This window comes from Piliocolobus tephrosceles, chromosome 1 (genome assembly GCF_002776525.5).
Source record: "Piliocolobus tephrosceles isolate RC106 chromosome 1, ASM277652v3, whole genome shotgun sequence".
Taxonomy (NCBI): domain Eukaryota; kingdom Metazoa; phylum Chordata; class Mammalia; order Primates; family Cercopithecidae; genus Piliocolobus; species Piliocolobus tephrosceles.
Window position 1 is genome coordinate 107389389 of NC_045434.1, and position 20508 is coordinate 107409896.

Sequence of the window (20508 nt, forward strand, 5' to 3'; positions counted from 1 at the left end):
AAAATTAGCCGGGTGTGGTGGCGGGTGCCTGTAGTCCCAGCTACTCGGGAGGCTGAGGCAGAAGAATGGCCTGAACCCGGGAGGCAGAGCTTGCAGTGAGCCGAGATGGCGCCACTGCACTCCAGCCTGGGTGACAGAGCGAGATTCCATCTCAGAAAAGAAAAAAAAAAATTCAATGCCCATTAACGATAAACTAGGAATGGAAGGGAACTTCTTCAACTTATTAAAGATTGTCTAGGAAAAGCCTGCTACAAACTTCACACTTAATGGTTAAAGACTGAATGTTTTCCCCTAAAATCAGGAAAAAAGCAAGGATATCTGCTCTTACCATTTTTATTTAACATTGTCCTGGAAGTCCTAACCAATGTAATAAGCAAAGGAAAAGAGATGAAAGGCACTGAGATGGAAAGGAATATGAAAACTGCCTTTACTCATGACAACATAATTCCATGTTTAGAAAATCCTAATAATTCATATAAAAAATTACAGTAACGAATACTGTTACTGTAATTTTGAAGCAAAAATATACAAAAATCAGTTGTATTTCTATATACCAACAATGGGTAATTCAAAAATAAAATTAAGAAAACAAATTTATTCATAATAGCAACAAATAATAAAAGTCTTAGGAATGTTTGACATAGAAAGTGTAAGACCCATACATGGAAAGCTATAAAACATTGCTAAGAGAAATTAAAGGCCTAAATAAATGGAATAACTTTTCATTTTCATGATCTGGAAGATTCAATATTGTTAAAATGTTAGTTTTCTCCAAATGTATCTATATATTCAATGTAATCCACTCAAAATTCCAGCAGACTTTTGTTTTTGGTAGAGATTGATGAGCTAATTCTCAAATATATGTATGTAATACGAAGGATGTAGAATATTCAAAACAAATTTAAAAAGAATAGTGTTGGAAGATTTACATTACTACATTTCTAATATATCTGTTAGAACAAAACTAAAAAGACTGACGACACCAAGTGTTGGCAAGGTGATGGAGGAACTACAACTCTTCTACACTGCTGGTGGGCATGGAAAATGGAAAACAGTTTGGTGGTTTCTTAAAATGTTAAGTATATACTTCTCACATGACCCAGCATTTCCACTTCTAGGGTATCTACCTATATTTAGGGTATCTACTATATTTAACATTTTCTATCCAAGAGAAGTGAAAACATAAATACTTGCAAATATTCATAGCAGCAGTAGCAGCAGTGTTCTTAATAGCCGGAAGTAGGAAAAATCCACGTGTCCATCAACTGGTGAATCAACTGGTATAAGCAAATGTGTTACAGTCATACAATGAAATACAATTCAGCAATAAAAACTGTTAATACATACTGCATCATGGATGAATATAAGAAATGTTATGCTAAGCACAACATATTGTGTGATTGTTTATATGAAATTTCTAGAAATCTATAGAAATAGAAAACAGATCAAAGACTGCCTGTAGATTGAGGGGAACAGGGCTTTCCTTTAAAGGAACTTTTTGGGGTAATGGAAATGTTCTAAAACTTGAGTGTGATGATGATTGAACAACTCTACAAATGTACTAAAAATCTAAATTATTTACTAAATCTGTAAAAATGAGTCAGTTTAATAGTATGTAAATTGTACCTCAATAAAGCTACTTTAAAAATTATACCAATAGAAAAAAGTGGGAAAAATAATAATGTAGTATACCAAAAATGTAAATGTATACATATTCACAATTAAAATTGTTTTCTAAATTTAAAAGAATATTTTATATTTTGTAGAGACAGGGTCTCACCATGTTGCCTAGGCTGGTCTTCAACTCCTGGGCTTAAGCAGTTCTGCCTCCCTGGCCTCCCAAAGTGCTGGGATTACAGATGTAAGCCACCACACCCAGCCCTAAAATTTTTTAATGAGAGTGTATATTAAATCTAATGTCTAACATTATTTTCAGTGATGGAGTATAACTTAGCCCTCCAAGTTCTTATTTTAAGCCTAAAATAAGAATCTCCCCTTTTACTACTCTTTTTTTTTTTTTTTTTTTTTTTTTGAGACAGAGCCTTGCTCTGTCACCAAGGCTGGAGCGCAGTGGCGCAATCTTGGCTCACAGCAACCTCTGCCTCCTGGGTTCAAGCAGTTCTCCTGCCTCAGGCTCCCGAGTGGCTGGGATTACAGGCACGCACCACCACGCCCAGCTAATTTTTGTGTTTTTGGTAGAGGTGGGGTTTCACCATGTTGGCCAGGATGGCTTGATCTCTTGACTTTGTGATCCGCCCACCTTGGCCTCCTAAAGTGCTGGGATTACAGGCATGAGCCACCACGCCTGGCCCCTTTTACTACTCTTTAGCATGCTGTTTGAGATACATGTGCTGAGATGAGCAAAACATTCTAATTAACATTAATTAATATTATCTTTTTTGTATGTTTTCTTTTTAAAAATTAATATTAGAGTGAACAAAAATCACGGTTTGAAGATAGCATGATTTTGTATTTAGAGAATAAAAAAGGCTAATCAGAAACACAGAGACTACTTCAGCTGTATTTGTATTTACTTAAGCACGATGGTGGCCATATGATAGATGGCACTGACTCTCCTTATTAAAGATGATAGTTTGAGGCCAGGTGTGGTGGCTCAGGCCTATAATTCCAGCACTCTGGGAAGCTGAGGTTTTTGCTTGAGGCCAAGAGTTTGGGACCAGCCTGGGCAACATAGCTCTACAAAAAGATAAAAAAATTAGCTGGGTGTGGTGACATGCACCTGTAGTCCCAGATACTGGGGAAGCTGGGTGGCGGGGATCGCCTGAGCCTAGGAGTTTGAGGCTGTGGTATGCTATGATTGTGCCACTGCACTCTAGACTGGGTGATAGAGCAAGACCCTGTCCTGAAAAAAAAAAAAAAAACCCCAAAAACGATAGTTCAAATACATGCTCTAATCTCTCCTGAAACCTCTTTAAAAGTACAATAAATAAGAAAAAAACATGGCAGCCCACAAGGACTAAAAGAATGGAAGAAGAGACTACAGTAAATGAGAGCTGTCAATGCAATTTTGAAGGCTGGAAAATGAAGGAAGTAAAAATCTAAGTCTCTGCAATAGGGAAAGCCAGTAGGAAACAAGTAAAACCCATGTGATTAACTTCTGCAAGACTCAGGAATTAGATGTATCAGGTGTATCTGTAGGAGTGAGGAAGAACTAAGGATAGGATTATTTGAGCTTATGTATAAGGGATAATAGACCTACCCCCAGATCTTCCTTATTCCATGTAGCCACATAGTTACCCTTATCTTCCTCTGACAGAAGACCGGATTGAAGCTTGCTCTCTGGAGAGGCTGAGCCAGAGAAGTTCTGGATTCTGGAAGACCAAAAACAAATCAGAGTCTGGTGAGATGCTGCACTAATAATGGGGATTAAGTGAAAGTCTGGTGGTCAGATTTATAATCTGCAAACAGAAGACTGGAATTTCTTTTTGTCAAAACTGAGTAACCAAAGAGAACCTAAGGATACTGAAAAGTGAATGACTGGCCACGCCTCTGTAGTGAGGCCCACTATTCAAAATGCTTCACCCATTGCACACTGAGCTTGCATTCAGTGTGTTAGTGCCTCTTAACTATAAATGGATAATTAAAGATCATCAAATATTTAAGACCTAAAGAAAAAGAAGAAAAGAGAAAAGAAGCAATGCAGGAATCATAAGAACAGTGTTTTTAAAGATGCAGTTACTTCCTTTAAAAAACTGGATACTATAAAAAGACAGATATCTTCAGGAGATCTATTGTATAACATTGGTGACTATAGTTAGTAACAGTATGTTGTATTCTTGAAAACTGCTAAGAAAGTGGATATTAAGTGTTCTTACCACACAAATAATAACCATGTGAGGTAATGGATATGTTAATTTGCTGGATTTAGTCATTCTACAGTGTATATCTACTTCAGAATATGCTGTACACACTGAATACATAGAATATTATCTGTCAATTTAAAAATTAAAAAAGAATGCTTAAAAGATAGACTATAGATGAGAAAGTAAGAAGACTTGAAAATAAAAATAATCAGAATAAATTCAGTGGTGTCTGGGTACAGTGGCTCACGCCTGTAATCCCTGCACTTTGGGAGGCCGAAGTGGATCTCTTGAGCCCAGGAGTTCAAGGTTAGTCTGGGCAACATGGTGAAACCCTGTCTCTACAAAAAATACAAAACAATTAGCTGGACTTGGTGTTGCGCGCCTGTAGTCCCAGCTACTTAGGAGGTGGAGCTGGGAGATCATCTGAGCCTGGGAAGTCAAAGTTGCAGTGAGCCGTGATTGCACCACTGCACTCCAGTCTGGGCGACATAGCGGGACCCTGTCTCAAAAATAAACACATACATAAATAGAAATTAAAATAAATTCAGGGGAAAGGTTAGAAGATAAATTTGAGACCATTTCCCAGAAAAGTAGTATAAAAAAGAATGACAAAAAAGAAAATAACAAAGTGAGTGCTGTTCGTGCAGGAAATGTAATATCGAACTAATAGATGTTCCAGAAAAAGGAAATACATGGAGAGGAAGAAGTTAATAAATAAATAAAAAAAAATTGCGCCAGAAATGCAGTACTATATATGTATTTCCAGATTAAAAAGATCTTTTGGTTGGGCATGGTGGCTCACGCCTGTAATCCTAGCACTTTGGGAGGCTAAGCCAAGAGGATCCCTTGAACCCAGGAGTTTGAGACCAGCCTGGGCAACAAAGTGAGATCCCATCTCTGCAATAAAATTAAAAAATAATCTGGGTGTAGTGGTGTGTGCCTGTAGTCGCAGCTACTCAGAAGGCTGAGGTGAAAGGATCCTTTGAGCCTGGGAGTTCAAAGGGGCAGAGAGCCGTGAATGCAACACTGCACTTCAACCTGGGCGACAAGCGAGACTCTGTCTCAAAAGAAAAAGGAAAATAAAAGGATCTTTTGAGTCATCAGCATTGTTTGGTGATGTTATGATCATTAATAGTGTGTAGTATGTGTCTTGCATTATTTTAAGCAACACACACAATTGATCCTCATGATAATCTTATGAGGTATGTGCTATTATCGTCCCTTTTTTTATAGGTGAAGGAATTGAGGCATAGTAAGGCTAAATGGAAAGTTATTTCCTCATCTTCAACAGTAAGAAATGAATGGATAACATCTGAAATTGATTAAAGCACTGTAAACTTTTTTTTTTTTTTTTTTTTTTTTTACAAATAAAAAAGAAATAGCTACGATGCATGAATCAAGGGTAAGGAAGGGTGAGACTGGAATGTTATTTTTTATTAGCCTTGTAATATGAGTATTATTTTAGTACAAATAAAGATTTAATTTTAAAACATTTTTCCTCCAAAACCAAATAATATATTAAATGATGTTACCTGAGTAATAGGCTATACATATATTTCCATATGAGATAGGTATATTTAGAGGTATATGAGTATTTAGGTATATTGGCTATACCAATATGCTTTATTTATACCGGTGCCAAAACCAACAAATCTCATCAGCATTTAGGCAAGAGCTTTAGAGTCAGATGGACTTAACTGTATATTATAGTAATTTTCCTAATTATTCACTACCTGTAATTATTCTTTCCTGTAAGAAGATTATATGGCTGCACTTACTGTCATGTGACTTGCAGTGCCTTCCTATAAGAGGAGAATTCTTCCTGGCCCCACAGACTTCCACCTTAGTCATGGGATTTGCTTGGCCAGTGGAGTGTGAGCTGAATGTGACCTTCCTCCCGTGACCCAATACTTTTTTGTTTTCTTACCGTTCCTATTCAGTGAATTGCTAAAATACTAAAGTCAGGGTTTAGAGTTCTTCACCTTGACACTAATCTCACATTTTCAGTTACCAATACTTCTGGATTATACCTGCTAAATATCTTTTGAATATGAGTACTCTTCCCAGTTCACACTTCTAATTACCTGGTCTGACCTATTGTCTACTCATCTGGTTGGCAAACTATTGCTTATGTGCAAATCTAGCTGGAACCCAGCCAGGTTTATTGCTTTACATATTTATATTCAATGTCTGTGTCTGCTGTAGGGCTACAGTGGCTAAGTTGAGTGGTTGTGACAGAGATGGTATAGTCTAGCAGTCCCCAGTCTTTTTGGCACCAGAGACCAGTTTCATGGAAGATAGTTTTTCTGTGGACTGGGGGGATGGTTTTGCAATGATTTAAGCACATTACATTTATTGTGCACTTTATTTCTATTATTACCTTGTAATATATAATGAAATAATTACACAGCTCACCATAATGTAGAATCAGTGGTAGCCCTGAGCTTGTTTTTCTGCAACTAGACAGTCCCATCTGAGGATGATGGGAGACAGTGACAGATCATCGGGCATTAGATTATCATAAGGAGCACGCAACCTAGATCCCTTGAATGTGCAGTTCACAATGGGATTTGCACTCCTGTGAGAATCTGATGCCACCTCTGATCTGACAGGAGGTAGGGCTCAGGTGGTAATTCGAGCAGTAGGGAGTGGCTATAAATACAGATGAAGCTTCCCTTGTTCTCTCACCTGCCACTCAACTCCTGCTGTGCAACCCGGTTCCTAACAGGCCACGGACCACTATTCCATGCCCTGGGTGTTGGGGACCCCTGGTATGGTCCATAAAGCCTGAAATGCCATCTGGCCCTTTATAGAAAAATTTTATCCACTTCTGATTAGATTACTGGAGTAGGTTTTTTAACTTTCTAACTGCTTTCTTTTGCTTCCTATCTCTCCTTACCCTCCATCTGTTCTTTATAATGAAGCCAGATTGTTGTTTTTTTGGTTTCTGTTTTAATACAAATTTGATTATTTTTCTCATATTTAAAACTGTTTCCTGACTTCCTAGTACCCTTACAATAAAATCATACTTCTAGCATGATTATAGTTTTCACATTATGACTTCTTCTCATCTCACAAGTTTACCTCTTACCCATGTCTTGACCTCTTTTCACTTCCACTGTGTGCTTTAGGCCTTCTCAAACTTACTTTAGTTTTTACCATGCTATCTCTTATTCCTGGGTCCTCTCATATGCTTTTCTTTCTTTCTTGCCCTCCCCTCCCCTCCCCTCCCCTCCCCTCCCCCCCATCCCCTTTCCTTCCCTTCCTTTCCCTTCTTTGGAGACAGAGTCTTGCTCTGTCACCCAGGCTGGAGTGCAGTGGCACGATCTCATCTCACTGCAGCCTCTGCCTCCCTGGTTCAAGGAATTCTCTTACCTCAGCCTCCCGAGTAACTGGTACTACAGGCTCATGCCACCATTCCCGGCTCATTTTTGGCATTTTAGTAGACACGGGGTTTCACCATGTTGCCCAGGCTGGTCTCCCTGAGCTCAGGGAATCTGCCTGCCTCAGCCTCCCAAAGTGCTGGGATTACAGGCGTGTTTCTTGATTCCTCATTTTGCTATATACCATGTGCAACTTTACAAGTTCTTATACATCCTTCAGGTATCAGGTTAGATACTACTTTTCTTTGTGGAAATCTTTCTTGGACTTCTTAAATGTGAATTAGGTGTCCTTTATGGATGTTCCTATAGTGCTACACTTGCCTTGTAATTGTTGTTTTGTTGTTTATCATATGCCCCAAATCAGGGGTAACTTCCCTCTCTGCACCAGACTGTATAAATAGTTCAATTCTTTTGATGGTAATAAAATAGAAAATTTCAGCACACTAGGAAATGGAGATTTGTCATAGGGTTTCACTTGTTTTTTATTCCTTGTTTAATACAAAGTCCAATTTTATTGCATCAATACCTCCAGTGTTTTTGTTCCTCTTCCAAAAAGTGGGCACTTCATTTGTCAAGTGGTTCTGAGCTTGTGATGATGTTGCACAGTTATGTTGGGGGCAAACAAGAGGGCTGCATACAGCCTACAGCTGGGGATGTGCAGAGAATTCCCCTACCACTACTCTGGCAACTAGTGATTATCCTGATTCTCTCCTACAACCTTTTCCTGGACTGCTGAGGTAGAGGTTGTGGCCAATAAGAAAATCCACTCCTAATGCCCATTGAACCTCTCAAAGTTAAGCAGTCTTGTTTGATTTAACAAAACCTCTCTCTACATTGATTAGGGATGCATTTTGTGTCATATAGCAAAAGGCAGGATAGTATAGTGGTTAGAGCACAGACTTTGTAATGAGAATGACAGGATTGGAATCTCTGCCTTGGTTGCCTCATCTGTAAAGTGAGCATAATAAAGGTACCAATAGCATAGGACATTTGTGAGGACTAAATGAGTCAAGTTGAGTACAGTCATGTGCCACATAATGATGTTTCAGTCATTGATGCTCCTCATATTGTCCCATAAGATTATAATGGAGCTGAAAAATTCCTATTGCCTAGTGATTTTGTAGCCATCATAAAGTCATAGCATGACACATTACTCATGTGTTTAGAGTGATGCTGGAGTAAACAAACCAAATGCACTGTCAGTCATAAAAAGTATAGCATACAGTTACGTACAGTACCTAACACTTGATAATGATAATAAATGACTATATTACTGGTTTATATATTTACTGTACTATACTTTTCAATGTTATTTTAGAGTGGACTCCTTCTATTTATTTAAAAAAATCAGTTAACTGTAAAATAGTCTCAGGCAGGTCCTTCAGGAGGTATTCCAGAAGAAGGCATTATGATCATAGGAGATGACAGCTCCTTGTGTGTTATTGCCCCTGAAGACCTTACAGTAGGACAAGATGTGGAGGTGGGAGACAGTGATATTGATGATCCTGACACTATGTAGGCCTTGGCTGTGTGTGTTGGTATCTTAGTTTTTAATTAAAAAGTAAAAAAAAAGAAGAAAGAAAAAAGCCTATAAAGATAAAAAGAAAATGTGTGTTTTTAAACTAAGTGTTATTACGAAAGAGTCAAAAAGTTTAAAAAAACTATAAAGCTTGTAAAGTAAAAGCATTACAGTAATCTAAGGTTAAGTTATTATAGAACAGACTGGGTGAGGTGGCTCATGCCTATAATTCTAGCACTTTGGGAGGCCACGGTAAGAGGATCACTTGAGACCAGGAGTTTGAGACCAGCGTGGGTGACAAAGCAAGACCCCTTCTCTACAAAAAAAAAAAAAAAAAACTTGGGAGGCTGAGGTGGGAGGATTGCTTGAGCCCAGGAGAATGAGATTGTAGTGAGCTGTGATCGTGCCATTGCACTATATCATGGGTAACAGAGCAAGACTCTGTCTCAGAGAAAAAAAAAAGTTAATGTTGTAGAAAGGAAGATTTAAAAAAATGTGTATCCTATGTTTACGGTGTTTATTAAGTCTACAATAGTGTACTACAGCAGTGTCCTAAGCTTTTACTTTCATTGACCACTCACTCACTGACTCACTCAGAGCAACTCCCAGTCCTGAGAGCACTATTCATTAGTGCCCTATACAGGTGTACAATTTTTTGTTTTTTATTTTTCTTTTTTGAGACAGAGTTTCACTCTTGTCGCCCAGGCTAGAGTGCAATGGTGCGATCTTGGCTCACTGCAACCTCAGCCTCCCGGGTTCAAGCAATCCTGCCTCAGCCTTCTGAGTGGCTGGGATTACAGGTGCCTACCACCACACCCGGCTAATTTTGTATTTTTAGTAGAGGTGGGGTTTCACCATGTTGGCCAGGGTGGTTTTGAACTTCTGACCTCAGGTGATCCTCCTGCCTTGGCCTCCCAAAGTGCTGGGATTACAGGGGTGAGCCACCATGCCCAGCCCCATTTTTTATCTTTTATAGCATATTTTTACTATACCTTTTCTAGATTTAGACACAAATACCACAGTGTTTAAAATTGCCTAAATATTCTGTATAGTAATATGCTAGACAGATTTGTAGCCTTGGAGCAATAGGCTGCCATATAGCCTAGGCGTGTAGTAAGCTATGTTCAGGCAACAGTGAAATCACTTAAAGATGAATTTCTTAGAATGTATCCCTGACATTAAGTGATGCATGACTATATGTGAAAGTGCTTAGGATAGTGCCTGGCATGTACTTCCTCTTATACATACATGCACGGTGGAAGATAAAGCAGAAGGATTCTAAAACAAAAGTATGGAATGTGGTTTTTACTCTCCCTCAGTACAAAATATACAGCAGTATATGGTGACTTTTCTAATCTTCCTTGAGATCAGTGGTCATAAATTTATTAATGATTTCTGTCCCTTTAGGAAATAAAAAAATGGGGAGATTCAGAGGGCATTTTCCTGAGAAACCCTTGTACATTTGGTCTTATCGTTTGTCTTCCCTTCTATACTGTACATTCTTTGAAGATAGAGCCATGTTTTGACTTATTGTTTTATACCTAGCTCAAGCAGAGTATCTGACATATAGAAGATACTTGTAGAATATTTTTTGGCTGAGTGAATGAATAAATGTGTTTCTATTGCTAAGGGAGATTTGGATAATTTTACCTCTAGTTAATGCTAATTCTAACTCTGTAACATTATTGGAGAAAAGTCTAGAAAGCAAAGAAAGTAGAAAGATTATTTTGACTCTAAAGTGATGGGGAATAGCACTGGTACAAATGTCCAGAAAGCTTAGCGCTGGAACAAATGTCCAAAAAGGTATAAAGTAATATTTTTACCTTTAAATTTTTAATTTCTGATTTTGAATATAGCATACAAGATAATTGTTATTCTCATGAAAATTATGCATATTTCAAAAATTAGTGTATGTGTTTCTTCAAAGGGTTTTTCCTTCAGTTGCCTCATTTTCAAATTTTGATTCCTTCTTTAATTTTATTACACTTGAGATTTTAGAACATTTTTCTGTAAAATCTACAGCTTATGGTGAGTTGAATAGAAATATATAGGATTCACAAGAGAAATTGACTGCATCTGTGTAAACAAAGCTAAAGATCAATACTGGCTCAGCAACCATAATAGGTAAATAGCGAATTATTGTAACCTTTAATTTTGGCATTAATTTTAATGATTGAATATCTAATTTTCAAGATGTAATTAAGAATTAGCATGTACAAATTATTTTATTATTATTTTCTAAATTAAGGGACAGGGTCTTGCTCTGTCGCCCAGGTTAGAGTGCAGTGGTGTGATCTCAGCTCACTGCAACCTCCACGTTCCCAGTTCAAATGATTCTCCTGCCTCAGCCTCCTGAGTAGCTGGGATTACAGGCACCCACCACCATGCCCAGCCACTTTTTGTATTTTTAGTAGAGACAGAGTTTCACCATGTTGGCCAGGCTGGTCTTAAACTCTTGACCTCAGGTATCCTCCCGCCTTGGCCCCTTCCAAAGTGTTGGGATTACAGGGGTGAGTCACTGTGCCTGGCCACTATTTCTCACCATATACAAAAACCAAGCCAAAATAGATTCATGATTTAAATTTAAGACCTGAAACTGCTAGAAGAAAACATAGGGGAAATGCTTCAGAACATTGGTCTGGGTAAAGATTTTATAGAGAAGACCTCAGAAGCACAGGTAACAAGCAAAAATAGACGAATAGGATTGTATCAAACTAGAAATGTTCCGCACAGCAAAGGAAACAATCAAGATCGAAGAGACAACCTACAGAATGAGAGAAAACATTTGCAAACTTTTCATCTGAAAAAGGATTAATATATATAAGGAACTCAAATAACTCAATAGCAAAAATCCAAGTACTTCAATTTTAAAATGGACGATTGAGCTGAATAGACATCTCTCAAAAGAAGACAATACATATGGCCAACAGGTATATGAAAAAATGCTTGATATCACCAGTCATTAGAGAAATGCAAATCAAACCACAATGAGATACCATGTCAGCCTAGTTAGAATGGCTATTATCAAAAAGACAAAAAAAAAAAAAAAAAAAAAAAAAAAAACTGGCAAGGATGCAGAGAAAGGGGAATTCTTATACACTGGTGGTGTGAATGTAAATTAGTACAGCCACTATGAAAAACAGTATTGCAGTTCCTCAATAAACTAGAAATAGAACTACCATGTGATCCAGCAGTCTCAGTATATATCCAAAGGAAAGATAATCTATATGTCAAAGGGATATCTGTATTCCTATGTTTCTTGCAGCATTATTCACAAAAGTCATGACATGGAATTCATATGTGTCCATCAACAGATGAATGGATAAAGAAAATATGGTATATATACACAATGGAATATTATTTAGCTGTAAGAAAGAATGAAGTTGTGTCATTCACGGCAACATGAATGGAAATAGAGAACATTATGCAGAGTGAAATAAGCCAGGCACAGAACGATAAATACTTCATGTTCTCACACATACATGGAAGCTAAAAAGTTGATCTCATAGAAGTAGAGAGTAGAATAGTAGTTACTAGAGGTGGGGAAGTGTAAGAGGGAGGGAACGACAGATAAGCCAATGGTTGGTTAACAAATACAAAAGTACAGCTAGATAGGAATAAGGTTTAGTGTTCTGTAGCAATGTGAGGTGGCTATAATTAACCACAATTTGTTATATGTTTTCAGATACCTAGCAGGTTGGATTTTGAATGAACCCAACACAAAGAAATGATAAATGTTCAAGGTGATACAGTTTGATCATTATACATTGTATACATGTATTGAAATATCACATTCTACGCCATAAATGTGCACAATTATAACGTGTCAATTAAAAATAGTAGAGCAAAAAAAAGATGAAAGTTATTTGTTTTTGAGGAGTAAAATTCAGAGGAGAGGAGAGATGGCTCGGGGGCTATTACTTTTCATGTATTGATCTGTTGGCACTGTTCAAATATTTTAAAAAGTGATAAAGTATATGGATGCATTAGTGGAGAGGATTAAAAACTAAAACAAAATGTGTATTAATGGCAAGTTCCTTTAAGGAGCTTTAGGATTAAAGTGTCCCTAGTAAAAGGGAATCAGATATAGAGAAAAAAAATTTTAAGTTTATTTTTTGTATTTAAAAGGGCTTTTCTGACTGGGCACAGAGGCTCACACCTATAATCCCAGCACTTCTGGGAGGCCGAGGTGAGTGGATCACCTGAGGTCAGGAGTTTGAGACTAGCCTGGCCAACATGGTGAAACCCCATCTCTACTAAAAATACAAAAAATTAGCCGGGCTTAATGGTGGGCACCTGTAATTCCAGCTACTTAGGGGGCTGAGTCAGGAGAATCACTTGAACCCGGGAGGCAGAGGTTGCAGTGAGAGCCGAGATTGCACCATTGCTTTCCAGCCTGGGCAACAAGAGTGAAACTACGTCTCAAAAAAAGAAAAAGTAAATAAAAGGGCTTTTATTTATTTCTGGTTTTGTTTTTGTTTTGTTTTATCTAGGGTTTGAAAAACAAACCAAAAAAGATGGGCCACATAAAGCCAGACTTGATTGACGTTGACTTAATCAGAGGTTAGTTCTAAATTGTTTTTTATGTACATTATTATATTATTTCACAGTGATGCCTAATTTTTAATATCTTCTCTATATGATGGTGTACTTTAATTTCCAAATGTAATACTTTACTCTCATAATTCAGGCTTTAGCACTTTTTCTACCTCTGCCTTAGTACTGTGTGGCTCTGTAAATTACATGCATACATGTAAAAGAGGGATGAACATAGAGACTTGCTGTTGTGTAATTAGATAAATAGGTTGTTTAACATTCAGGTAAGCCTGACTTATTTTGAGCTTCTGTCCTAGTGATTGAGGCAAGAAGTTATTACATTTAACAAACATCTAAGAGGGTTTTTTCTTTTTTCTTTTTTTTTAACTGAACAGGTTTTGTGCTGATGTTTGCACTCATCTGTTTTTAATGTAGTGCTACAGGTGGGCATCAATACAGTGTATATAAATGTTTGATGTTTTGTTTTATTGTATGTTTAAAGGGTCAACATTTGCCAAAGCAAAACCTGAAATTCCATGGACATCTCTGACTCGGAAGGGGCTTGTTCGAGTTGTATTTTTTCCATTGTTCAGCAATTGGTGGATTCAGGTTACCTCTCTAAGAATCTTTGTTTGGCTGTTACTACTTTATTTCATGCAAGGTAATTGGCAAAGTTGGAATAAGCAATGACAGTTTCTTTTTGCTGCTTTTGCTATTAAATAATTATCTACTGTTTTTATGTTTACCCTTTCACTTGACGGTTTAAAGTACGCAGAAGTGAGGAAACATAGGCCATTCGGGGTTCATCTTAAAATTGTCTGCTACATTAGAGCAAACATACTTGTGTAACTCTTTCTCTTCACTTGAGTTTCTTTCTACCTGTCTCACTGGCCAGGCCTTTTCTGTCTTTTCTTGTGTCTGACCTTTGAGCCTTTGAAATTGGGTATGTGTGTTTTTTGTTTTTGTTTTTGAGACAGGGTCTCTCTCTCTTACCCATGCCAGAGCAGTGGCATGATCACAGCTCACTGCAGCCTTGACCTCCCAGACTCAAGCAATCCTTCCACCTCAGCCTCCCGAGTAGCTGGCACTACAGGTGTATGCCCCTGTGTCTGGCTAATTTTTGTATTTTTTTGTAGAGACCAGGTATTGTCATGCTGCCCAGGCTGGTCTTGAACTCTTGGGCTCAAAAGTGTTGGGATTACAGGTGTGAGCCACCACGTTCAGCCTGAATATTGGATTACCTAAAGTTTGCACCCTAGGTTCTGTTCTTTAAGTAGTCTCATTAAGGCCTGTTGCTTTAAATATAATTGATATACAGATGATTCCCAAGTCTATATCTTCAGGCCAGATCTCTCTGCTGAACTTCAGACTTATAAATCTAATTGCCTGCTTGACATTTCCATATGGAGATTTAATTATATAAATCTGGTATCAAGATACCATATGGTATCTTGAACTTAATTATATAAAAAAATGGAACTCGTGTGTGTGTACGCTGCACACATGTGCATGTGTGTGTAAACTTGTTCCTGTTTGTGTCTCCAATTCATTAAATGATACCATCAGTCACCCAGTATTCAGGTGAAAAATGAAAGCTTCCTACTCTACCCTACCATCAACTCTCACATGTAATCTGTCACCAAGTCTGTGAATTCTTCTCCCAAATTTGTCACTCTGTTTATCTCAGTCTCTGCTGCCATGATCATTGTTCACAACACCAGCATTTCTTTGCTTAGACCACTGGAATAACATCTACTCTGAGCCTTCTTTCTACCAATCATTCTTTCCACAGTGATTAACGAAATCTTTTAAAAACAGAAGCCATATAATGTCATTTTCCTGCTTAAAACCCTGTAGTGACTTCTGTTGACCTTAGAATAAAAATCCAAAGTTCTTACCATGGCCTATACTGCCCTGCAGGACCTGGTCCATGTTCCCCTCTCAGACATCATCTTCTCTATTTCTTACCACTCTGCTTGTGCTGGCTCTAGGCATAACGTCCTTTTTTTTGTTCTTCACACACAGCTATTTTGTTTTGTTTGAAGCATTTGGAGTTTGGCTGTTTTTTCCCAGGCTGGAGTGCAATGGTGCGATCTTGGCTCACTGCAACCTCTGCCTCCTAGGCTTAAGTGATTCTCGTGCCTCAGCATCCCGAGTAGTGGAGATTATAGGTGTGCGCCACCTATAATACAATTTTTTGTATTTTTAGTAGAGATGGGGTGTCACCATGTTGGCCAGGCTGGTCTCAAACTCCTGACCTCAGGTGATCCGTCCGCCTCAGCCTCCCAAAGTGTTGGGATTACAGGTGTGAGTCACTGCACCCGGCTGTTTGAAGCATTCTTAAGGCTTTTAAAATGACTGGCTTTTTTCTCACCTTTAAATCTCAGCTGGGATGTAAATTCCATAAAGAGACCATTCCTATCTATATTTCTAAGTAGTCCTAATACCCTCTAGTCACTATCATAAGAATCAATTTTAATTTCTGGGTTACACATCACTACCTGATGTTTTCTAACTGTGTGCAGAGACCCAGTGTATTCTCTTTACGAATGTATCCCCATTGTCTACCAAGGAAGTAGGCAGTATGTACTGTGGTTACAACTGTGCAAAAAGGCATGAATTAGAACAAAGAGTGGGAGAAAGTTGGGTTAAGGTGAAAGAATTATGTTTTTTTTTTCTTTTATCTGTGTCAGTTAAAAAATTTTTTAAGTTATAGAGTGAAAAATGTATATATTTACAAATCTATAGGTTTAATATTTTTTAAGTTGTGAAAGTGTCATTTATTAGAATATCTGTAATGGAAGTGTTCCACATCTGTGCTGCCCAGTATAGTAGCTACTTAGCCATATGTGGCTATTGAGTATTCAAAATGTAGTTAGTGTCAATAAAAGACCGAATTTTAAATTTTACTTGATTTAAATTAAGTCTTCATAACCATCATTTTAATGGCTGCATAATCATTCATCATGTGGACATACTATCATTTAAAACTATCATTTTAATGTCTGTACAGGCTATCATATGTAGTCATATGTATCATATGGATTTATAAACATCTTTATATGACTGCCTTTTTTTTTTTCTTTTTGAGACAGAGTCTCACTGTTGCCCAGGCTGGAGTATAGTGGTGCGGTCTTGGCTCACTGCAACCTCTGCCTCCCAGGTTCAAGTGATTCTCTTGCCTCAGCCTCCCAAGTAACTGGAACTACAGACACACAGCACCATGCCTGGATAATTTTTGTATTTTTAGTAGAGACAGGGTTTCACTATGTTGGCTAGGCTGGTCTTGAACTCCTGACCTCAGATGATCCTCCTGTTTCAGCCTCCCAGAGTTCTGGGATTACAGGTATGAGCCACCACACCTGGCCTATATAGCTTTTTAGTAGTCCATTATGTAAGAGTACTATAATTTATGTAACCTTTCTGTCTGAGTCTGTTCAGGCTGCTATAAGAAAAATATAGACTGGGTGGCTTATCAACAACACAACTTTATTTCTGACAGTTTTGGAGGCTAGGAAGTCCAGGATCAAGGTGCCAGAAGATGTGGTATCTGGTGAGGACCTGATTTCTGATTCACTGGTGTCAGTCTTCTTGCTGTGTCCTCATGTGGTGAAAGGGGCAAGGGAGCTCTTAGGAGTCATTTTATAAGGCCACTTCCATGAGGGCACTCATCCCCAAACTTACCAACTGGTTATATGTGACTGGGGACCTCCCTAACATGCTTTCTCACTTTTTACAATGTGGATAGGCTGATAACTTTTCAAATCTTTAAGTTAATGCTTCCTTTTTGCTTAATAATTCTTTTAAGTCATTTCTCTCTTCTCACATTTTACTGTAAGCACATAGGAAGAGCCAAGCTGCACCTTTATCACTTTGCTTAGAAATAGCCCCAGCTAAATATGCAGTTTCATCATTTGCAAGTTTCACTTTCCACAGAATCCTAGACCACAAATACAGTTCAGCAAGTTCTTTACCACTCTGTAACAAAGATTGTTTTTCCTTCAGTTTCTAATAACATATTATTTCTCATTTCTATCTGAGACCTCATCAGAATGGACTTTACCTCGTATTTTACCAATACTCTGTTCGTGGTTACTTAGGTATTCTCTAAGAAGACTGAGGCTTTTTCTGTAGCTCCCCTCTTTTCTTTCTTTGTTTTTATTTGTTTTATTTTGTTTTTCAAGACAGACTCTTGCTCTGTTGCCCAGGCTGGAGTGCAGTGGCGCGATCTTGGCTTACTGCAACCTCCGCCTCTCGGGTTCAAGCGATTCTCCTGTCTCAGCCTCCCGAGTAGCTGGGATTACAGGCGCCTGCCACCATGCCTGACTAATTTTTGTATTTTCAGTAGAGATGGGGTTTCACCACGTTGACCAGGCTGGTCTCAAACTCCTGACCTTAGGTGATCCACCTGCCATGGCTTCCCAGAGTGCTGGGATTACAGGTGTGAACCACTGCACCTGGCGTCCTTTTCTTTCTGATTTCCTCACCAGAATCTCTTTTAAAAAGGTTTAAGGCAATCTAGGCTTTTTCTACTGTGTACCTCAGTATTCTTCTAGTCTCTACCCATTACCTATTTCTAAAGCTGCTTCCACATTTTTAGGTATTTGTTATAGTAGGACCCCCATTCTCAGTACCAATTTCTGTCTTATGCCACTTGGGCTGAAAAAACAAAAATATCATGGCCTAGGTGCTTTATAAATAACAAAAATTTATTTTTCACAGTTCTGGAGGCTGAGAAGTTCAGATCAGAGCACTAGCAGATTCAGTGTCTGGTGAGGGTCTGCTTCTCTCTGGGTCCTCATGTTGCTGAAGGGGCACAGGAGCTCTCTGGAGTCTCTTTAATAAGGTTACTAATCTCATTCATGAGAGCTCTGCCCTAATGACCTAATCAGCTACCAAAGGTCCCATCTCCTAATATGGTCACATTAAGGATTAGGATTTCAATATGAATTTTGTTGGGAACATACTTTATAGCATCTTCCCATATTGTGGGCATTTAGGTTGTTTCTATGTTTTTTCTATTAATAATGCCATCAGGAACAAAGTTTTCCTTATTTTATATTATTTCTTTAGAATTTGTTCTTTGAAATAGAATTAACAGATCAAAGAATGCGGACATTTAAGGGTTTTAGTACATACAGTGAAATTGCTGGTGGCACAGTTTTTGGAAAGCAATAGATGAGGATATTTGTTTTACCATGATCTTACCAGCATTATTATAATTTTAAAATTGTTATCTAGGTGGGGGGCGGTGGCTCAAGCCTGTCATTCCAGCACTTTGGGAAGCTGAGGTGGGAAGACTTGAGGCCAGGAGTTTGAGACCAGCCTAGGAAACATAGCAAGATCCCATCTCTACAAAAAACAAAAAAGAAAAAAAAAAGTTTAAAAAATTAGTGGGGCGTGGTGATGCATGCCTGTAGTTCCAGCTACTTATGAGGCTGAGGTGGGAGGATCACTTGAGCCCAGAAGTTTGAGGTTACAGTGAGTTATGATTCATCACTACACTGTAGCCTGGCTGACAGAGTAAGACCCTGACTGCATCTCTGCCCACACCCGCAACAAAAAATTGTTACCTAATTTGACACGCAAAAAATATTTTGCTTGTTGAATATGCATTTCCTTGGTCACTTGTAAGGGTGAAATTTAAGTATTTTTTCCACATATTTATTATTACATTATTTATTCCTTCCTTGTTGATAGATACTACATCATATATAGAGAAAATTTGCATATATGCCATGGTCTGTTTCCAGACTACATATTCTGTACTGTCAGTTTTGGTTATTCTATGCCATATGTTAAATGGCACATAAATAATTTTGGTTATTCTCATATCTGTGCCATATACTAAATTTTCGTATTTGCCATGGTGTGTTTCTGGACTACATACTCTGTACCATTAATTTCTGGTTATTCTCATATCTGTGCCACACTGCCTTCATTACTACAGCTATTTAATATGGATTAACATTGAGCAGGAAATTTTTTTTTCTTTTGGGATGGAGTCTCATTCTGTTGCCCAGGCTGGAGTGCAGTGGTGTGACCTCAGCTCACTGCAACCTCTGCCTCCTGGGTTCAAGCAATTCTCCTGCCTCAGCCTCCCAAGTAGCTGGACTTGCAGGCATGTGCCACTACACCCGACAAATTTTTGTATTTTTAGTAGAGATGGGGTTTCCCCATGTTGACCATGCTAGTCTCAAACTCCTGACCTCATGATCCACCTGCGTTGGCTTCCCAAAGTGCTAGGATTACAGGCCTGAGCCACTGTGCCTGGCCAAGTATTTCTTTATTATTCTGCTTTCCCACATTTTTTCTCATGCTTTCTTGTTTATCATTTCTAAAATAGTTTAGCATTATTTTATCATGATTAAAACCAAAAAACCCCACAATACAGGAATTTGGATTGGAATTCTCTGATTATCCCCTATCCCCAGCACACATATACAAATATAGATGTATACATATATTTTTGGAGGATGGACAGAAAATTTGACTTCTTTACAATATTCTCTTTGCTATACAGAAATATGATATCGCTCTCCTTTTAATCGAGACTTCCTTTTTTTTTTTTTTTTTAATTGAGATGGAGTCTCACTTGTTGCCCAGGCTGGAGTGCAGTGGCTTTATCTCGACTCACTGCAACCTCTGCCGCCTGGGTGCAAGCGATTCTCATGCCTCAGCCTCCTGAGTAGCTGGGACTACAGGTGCGTGCCACCATACCTGGTTAATTTTTTTGTATTTTTAGTAGAGACGGGGTTTCGCTGCATTGGCCAGGCTGGTCTTGAACTCCTGACCTCAGGTAATCCTCCCACCTCGGCCTCCCAAAGTGCTGAGATTACAGGCGTGAGCCACAGTGCCTGGCCTTAATCGGGACTTCTATTTATCCCTCAGTAAAGCTTTGCAGGATTTTTTTCTTTCTTTTTTTTTTTTTTTTTTTTTTTTAAATATAGATGGGGTCTCACTCTTACTCTCATGCTGGAGTTCAATGGCCTGATGGTATTTCACTACAGCCTTGAGCCCAGGCAATCCTCCTGCCTCAGCCTGTTGAGTAGCTGGGACAGTAGGGGTGTGCCACCACACTCAGCTGGTGTTTTTTATTTTTCATTTTTAGAGATGGGCTCTTGTTATATTGCCCAGGCTGGTCTTTGAACTCCTGGCATCAAGTGATCAAGTGATCTTCCTGTCTCAGCCTCCCAAGTGTTGGAGTTACAGGTGTGAGCCACCACACCCAGCCCTGGATTTTTTT

General features: G+C 38.4%; 1 protein-coding gene across 15 annotated transcripts in view; it reads left to right on the forward strand.

Moving 5' to 3' along the window:
- The window catches only part of PHTF1 (putative homeodomain transcription factor 1), a 60899-nt gene that overhangs the window by 6776 nt on the left and 33615 nt on the right, over positions 1–20508 (forward strand). For 9 of the 15 annotated variants that reach the window (XR_002733789.2, XR_002733790.2, XR_002733787.2 and 6 more), the window contains 2 exons: positions 13220–13289; positions 13765–13923. Coding sequence is in view for 10 of the 15 variants with exons in the window: in XM_023222809.2 (XP_023078577.1) it covers positions 13220–13289; positions 13765–13923 (229 nt within the window). In the remaining 5 variants the exon portion in view is untranslated. Of the gene's footprint in view, positions 1–3277; positions 3362–12411; positions 12470–13219; positions 13290–13764; positions 13924–20508 lie in introns of all 15 variants that reach the window. The other 6 variants (XR_002733791.2, XM_026456711.1, XM_023222807.2 and 3 more) reach the window with 4 other exon arrangements.